Source organism: Palaemon carinicauda, chromosome 41 (assembly GCF_036898095.1).
Source record: "Palaemon carinicauda isolate YSFRI2023 chromosome 41, ASM3689809v2, whole genome shotgun sequence".
NCBI classification, from domain to species: domain Eukaryota; kingdom Metazoa; phylum Arthropoda; class Malacostraca; order Decapoda; family Palaemonidae; genus Palaemon; species Palaemon carinicauda.
This window is the reverse complement of record NC_090765.1, coordinates 19,954,790-19,961,323: the sequence shown is the minus strand read 5'-3', so window position 1 is coordinate 19,961,323 and position 6,534 is coordinate 19,954,790. Positions and strand designations below refer to the sequence as shown.

The following is a 6,534-nucleotide window of genomic DNA, read 5'->3' as shown; positions in this document are numbered from 1 at the left end:
CATGTCGTCCTGATGGAAGTGTACCAGAGAATTACCTGTGCCTCGGTAGGAAGCCTCAAAGGGAGAGGTCCCAATACCAAAATGCACTTACAGGAGTACTCCGTCAAGGCATAGGCATCACTCTCAACTATATATCCCAGAACAGTTCGGAGGCAGAATTGACAAGCATGATGTTCCAACAAGGAGGCAATAAGGACCAAAAGACCACCCTCCGCAATTGGAAAAGCACCTGAAGCTAGTGTCTGGAACTCTAAGGAAGTCGAAACTAAAGGAGGCATCAAAGGCGAGATGTATGGAACCAAAACCCGCCTTGAGATTAAATCCAATTATGTTCAGGAAGGATAAGAATGAGAAGGCACACTAAAGATAATGCCGCTACAGTAATTATACGTATAATAGTAGGGCGTAAAAGTAAAAGGCATAGAACAATTCACAGCCTTTTATTCACAAAAATCAGTGCCAAGGTTAGCACGTAACAATCATTAACCGCATATGGAAAATTTTTGTGCATTTTTAATCGCATATGGAAAATTTTTGTGCATTTTCTCTACCCATACATAAGGGGACAAACACATAACACAAGGAACCATAGGAAACTTATGACAAGGTAAACCCGATCAAGAGACACATGATCACGTCTACACAAAAAGGGGTTAATCACCCAAACCAAATGAGATATAGCTTAACTACTATGTAGACAGACAGGCTATAGCACTGAAGGAACACACAAAGCATCGTAAAGACACCTGTGAATCTGAAAAGGAAATGATGAAGTGCATTTTTCCTTTTCACCTTAAACAAAACCACCTGTTTACTCATTGCTAATAACTTGCTGAAGGAGTGCCCTAGGACGCATTGTGGGCTACGTCGTTGCCACAGGTTTGATAACACCAGAGTAGGATGACTGGGTAGGAGTAACATTCACTGGTACTGCCCTCCACCTAAGAGTCTGGATGGAGGTGGTCTCCCTCCCATGGCTGTATGCAGTAGCTGTCTTCTGGACAGGTGTTCTGTGCATTGGGGGTGCCTGTTGCCCACGCTGCGCGATATATGGTTGGCCAAATCACAGCGTAGGCAAAAGATGAGGCATCTGCATCACTTCCACCAGGTGCCCTGGTTTCCTGCACCAAAACAGTACAGTACCTATGGAACTGAGGAGAACTATCTGGAGTGCAAGGTGGTGGCAGGCATATTTCCACAGGTGCAGGTGTGGGGACAGGTCAAGGAGGAGTGAGTGAATATACACTGCCAGGTGCAGGTGAACGCTTGAGTGCAGCCACGGCAACCTTGCCGCCATACGAGCCATGCCATGACTGTCCCACACAGCGGTCCACTGGCCAGAGCTTCCTGTGGTATACCTACTGGCACAGTAGGCCTCAAAATCCCTCAGGAATTGGGCAAAACTCTGGCAAGTTTCTAGCTGGAAGATCACAGGCTCTGGGCTCTACCTGGAATCAAGGGCCCTGAGCAGGTCAGACAGACAGCTATCTGACTGGAGGGACCGGCCATTTGGCGGAAATAGTGTCAGCTGTTCCCAGAAGTCTCACACTACCAAAATCTTCACTGGTAGCCTCCTGTGACGAAGTCAACATTTCGGGTATAGATGGTCTGGTCTTTTCCTTGGCCTGGGATGGCCCCTGTCTTGGCTAGAACTGCCTTAGCTGTAGCTAATAAGAGCTTTTTCTGTCCTACTGGCTAGGCCAGTGAAGTAAACACGGTGTATCCAGAACTAAGGTTTTATTCAATTAACAATTCCACTGCAGTTGTACACTGCAAACAACAAAACAAACATTATCAGACAGTCATAAACATAAATAAACATTTGTGTTAACTAAGAAGGTACATACATTACAACACTCCTTATGAACAACAGGATAATATAAACAGGTTTATTTTTACCACATTCTTCCCTTCTGAGTTAAGTTCACGTGGAGTAATCCTGAAGGTACTTTGGAGGTTGCCTCACTCTCTCTGACCTTCGAAGTGGAGGAGGTGAGGCTACCTGTTGAGGCACTGTACGTGATTCGTGAAGAGTGTCATTCTGAGGAGCAGTATCCACATGGGAGAAACCACGTGCAATCTCCTGGGGAGCATTTGCAACTGACAATTCCTCAAGAACCTCGGACTGAGGTGCAGGATCCCCAGCATCTGAATTTTCTCTGTAGTCACTAGCCATAGGAGCAAGATGTCTTAATGAAACCGTAGTCGCCCTACCATCTGAAAGCTTCATATGAGCATACTCAGGGTTCGTCTCTACAATTTCAACCTCATCCACCAAGGGGTCGTTCTTACTGTGTCTTACATGGCGTCTCAGGAGAGCACGTCCTCCTTGGATAAGCCAAGTAGGCAACGATTGGCCGGTGGTGGACCTTCTACTATGCAGGAAAAGGCGCTCGTGAGGAGTACTGTTCGTAGAAGTGCACAACAAGGAGCGTATAGAATGGAGAGCATCTGGGAGAACAGTTTCCCACTGGGACACATCAAGGTTTCTTGTCTTAAGGGCCAATGTTAGAGTTTTCCATATAATTCCGTTATATTTTTCAGCCTGACCATTCCCTCTAGGGTTATAAGGTGTAGTGCGACTGTTAGCTACACCTTTCTTCATCAGGAAATCCTTCAGCTCTTCAGACATGAAAGATGCACCCCTGTCAGTGTGGATGTATGCTGGCATACCAAACAAAGCAAATAGTTGCACCAAACAACTGATGACAGTTCGAGTGGTCATATCAGCGCAAGGGAAAACAAAAGGGAACCTTGAAAATTCATCCACAACCGTGAGGAAGTACTTGTTTCTAGATTGAGAGGGAACTGGGCCTTTGAAATCTAAGTTCAGCCTCTCTAATGGCTGGGTTGCTTTGATCAGTTGTCCCGAGTATTTGAAGAATCGAGGTTTGAGCTCTAAACACACTTGGCAAGAGGTGGTAATTTTCTTCACTTCTTCTATCGAGTAAGGTAGATTCCGCTCTCGGACGAAATGCATCATACGAGATATTCCTGGGTGACATAGGATTTCATTAAGTTCTCGAAGTTTATCAGAAGTAGTGGCACCACAGATGCGGGAGAGAGCATCAGCTGGTATGTTCTCTGTTCCTGGACGGTATACTATATCATAGTGAAAACATGAGAGTTCAACTCTCCACCTTGCTATTTTGTCATTCTTTATTTTACTGTTTGATTTAGAGTCAAACATAAACTTTACACTACGCTGGTCCGTGATGAGCTTGAAATGGTGTCCAATTAAGTAGTGTCTCCACTTCCTCAATGCCTCCACTATGGCATAAGCTTCCTTTTCCACTGCAGAATGTCCCTGTTCACTGCGAGTGAGAGTGCGGGAGAAGAAAGCCACTGGGCGATTATTCTGTGTCAGAGTAGCTGCTATTGCATGACCTGAGGCTTCTGTTTCCAGTGAAAAGAGAGGTGGGATCAATGGCTGTTACCACAGCACTAGCAATGTCTTTCTTCAAGTTCCCGAGAGCTTGCAGTGCTTCAGTAGATAAAGGAAAACCATTGGCTTGTGTGAGAGGGCGGATTTTCTCTGAAAAGTTTGGGATCCATCTAGAGTAATGTGCAAGCAATCCCATGGTCATGCGAAGAGAAGCTGCATCCTTTGGGGGTGAAAGATTCCACAGTGGTTGCAAGCGTTCTGGGTCGGGTTTGATTTCCCCATCCGTTACTGAATACCCAAGTAATTTAATGGTTCTGACTTTGAAGTCACACTTGCTGTGGTTTAGAGTCAGGTTGTATTCCTCAGCCACCTTCAAAACCCTCTTAAATTCTGGTCATGCTCCTCCTCTGTCTCACCACACACAGTAACATTGTCTACATAAGCAAATGTACCACCTACTTTTTCTTTCTTAAGGATTTCGTCAAGCACACGTTGAAAAGCAGCCACTCCATTTTTCACTCCAAATGGAATGCGATTGAACTCGTAAAGTTTACCCCCAGCTTCAAATGCAGTGTACGGTCTCTCCTCTTCTCTTATTGCAACCTGATGATAAGCACTTTTCAGATCTAAGGTACTGAACACCTTGTACCGTGCAATGTTGTTCACCATCTCGTCGATATTTGGCAAGGGCTAAGCATCAAGCTCAGTGAACTTGTTTATAGTACGAGAGTAATCTACAACCATCCTCCTTTTCTGATTCTCCCCAGATGTCACCAGCACTTGAGCTCTCCAAGGAGAATTGCTGGGCCTTATTATTCCTTCCGACATCATACGCTCAATCTCCGCTTCAATGAACTTCTTGTCACTCAAGGAGTATAGTCTTGACTTATTAGCCACTGGTCTACAATCTGGCGTCAGGTTCTTGAAAAGGAAAGGAGGGGACACCTTAACAACACCTAGTGAACATATCTTCAAAGGAGGTTTCTCTCCTCCAAAATCCATTTCCAGACCAGAATGTTTCCTCAGGAAGTCATGGCCTAGAATCACATCACTACATAATCTTTGTAACACCTTGAGTTCAACACCGTGATAAGTCTCTCCTTTTAACTCCAAGTCCACACTGCACAGACCTAAGATGCTTGAGGACAGGGATTCATCAGCCATGGAGACTTTTCCATGCTCTGGAGACATAGTTAGTTTGTTTAGGTCCACTAAATTATGACGCACAAAGCTGTCCGAACTCCCAGTATCAATAAGGGCACTGACAGGGCTACCATTAAGCTTGAGAGGTGTTATAGATTTTTCAAGACACTTAGGGGAGGGCCCCACTATAGAAGCTAGCATTGCTGAAGAATATTTTGGGCTAGAAGAGCCACTCGCCTGTTTCACAGAGCGGCACACCTTAGCATAATGTCCTTGCTTCTTACATTTCAAACACACTGCGTCCTTAGCAGGACACTGAGTTCGGGGATGCCGGTTGTTCCCACAAAAAAAACATCGAGCACTAGAAGTAGCAGCAGAAACAGACACACTGTTATTTTCAGCACTAAACGATTCCTCCTCTCGATTCATTGCTGACACAGCAGCATTAACAGGTTCTGCTGAAGAGTAGGAGGCTGAATGCTTCTGGGCCATTTCTAGAGTGCGGGCCTGTTCATAAGCAGTATTTAAGCTCAGTGTCAAATTCTCCAACAGACGCTGGCGTATTGCACCAGGGACCAAACCATTAATGAAGGCATCCCGAACATAACTGTCACATGCTTCCTCCGCAGTTACACTTTTGAATTGACAGTCCTTAGCAAGTAGCTTCAGTGCCTGCAGGAACTGATCCAGGGACTCACCCGAGTTTTGCCTGCGAGTGGCAAGTAGATGCCTGGCAAATATTTCATTGTTTGGTTTCACGTACAAAGATGTCAAAACCTCTTCAGCGTTCTCATAAGTCTCACACTCAGAAATGTAGTCATACACACTAGGAGCCACATAGTTAGTGAGAAGAACCAGTTTGTCAAGCGTAGGGGTAGTCAGCTGCACCGCTTCAACGAAGTTTGTAAATGTCCTCAGCCAGTGTGTCCACTCCTTGGCAGCCTGGGCAGAGTCAGGGTCCACATCAAACCGGGATGGGCGCAGAAGCCGTTCCATGGCGACTGAATTGATTAATTGAATAAATTGAAGTAAACCCGGTGTATCCAGAACTAAGGTTTTATTCAATTAACAATTCCACTGCAGTTGTACACTGCAAACAACAAAACAAACATTATCAGACAGTCATAAACATAAATAAACATTTGTGTTAACTAAGAAGGTACATTACAACACTCCTTATGAACAACAGGATAATATAAACAGGTTTATTTTTACCACAGGAACTGCTCCCCTATTATACTAGCCGCTCCCCTAGTATACTAGCCGAAGTCCCTGGCGGACTAAAAGGGTTGGTTGCCGAAACAGGCGAGGAAGCAAGAGATCCACATCAAGCAGGAGACTCCCACAAGCCTGATAAAAGTGGGAGTACTGGTGAGAGCCCTGGAGGGGGCCGGAGACCACCAATCACTGGCCCCTCTCCGGTAACGGGAATGAACAGACCACTGACGTTTGGCCAAGCCGGGGACGTAGGAGCAGCTCTGGTGGTCGTGACCACAGTAGCAACGTGGTATATTGGTGATTGCTCAGCTAATCGAGCCTTTTCTTGCCTACTGGCTAAGCCAGGTTAACCAGAAACTGCTCCCGTAGTATACTAGTGGAAGTCCCTAGCAGACTAAAAGGGTTGGTTGCTGGAACAGGCGAGGTGGCAAGAGATCCGCACCAAGCAGGAGACTCCCAGAAGCCTGATAAAGTTGGAGAACCAGTGAGGACCCTGAAGGGGGCTAGAGACCTCCAATCAACAGCCCCCTCTCCAGTTACAGGAATGGACAGATCATTCACGTTTGGCCAAGCCAGGGATATATAAGGAGCACTGGTGGTCATGCTGGTTGTGACCCCAGTGGCAACATGGTACGTCTGATTGCTCAACATTTTTTTCAGATTGTTGAAACTATTCCTTTCTTTAACGTAGCACATGAATCCTATGTAAATTCTTTGATATCACCTGGCTTTTAGCACAGTTTAATATCAATATCATAGAAGCACCCACCTGTTCTTTCTTTATACTC

General features: G+C 45.5%; 1 protein-coding gene across 1 annotated transcript; it reads right to left on the bottom strand.

Moving 5' to 3' along the window:
• Positions 1–3,757: 3,757 nt before the first annotated feature.
• Positions 3,758–5,524, bottom strand: LOC137632356 (uncharacterized). The gene is made up of 2 exons (XM_068364292.1): positions 4,331–5,524; positions 3,758–3,988 (listed from the first exon to the last, which is right to left on the bottom strand). The coding sequence occupies exons 1-2, from the start codon at positions 5,522–5,524 to the stop codon at positions 3,758–3,760; spliced, it is 1,425 nt and encodes a 474-aa protein (XP_068220393.1).
• Between the last annotated feature and the right edge of the window lie 1,010 nt (positions 5,525–6,534).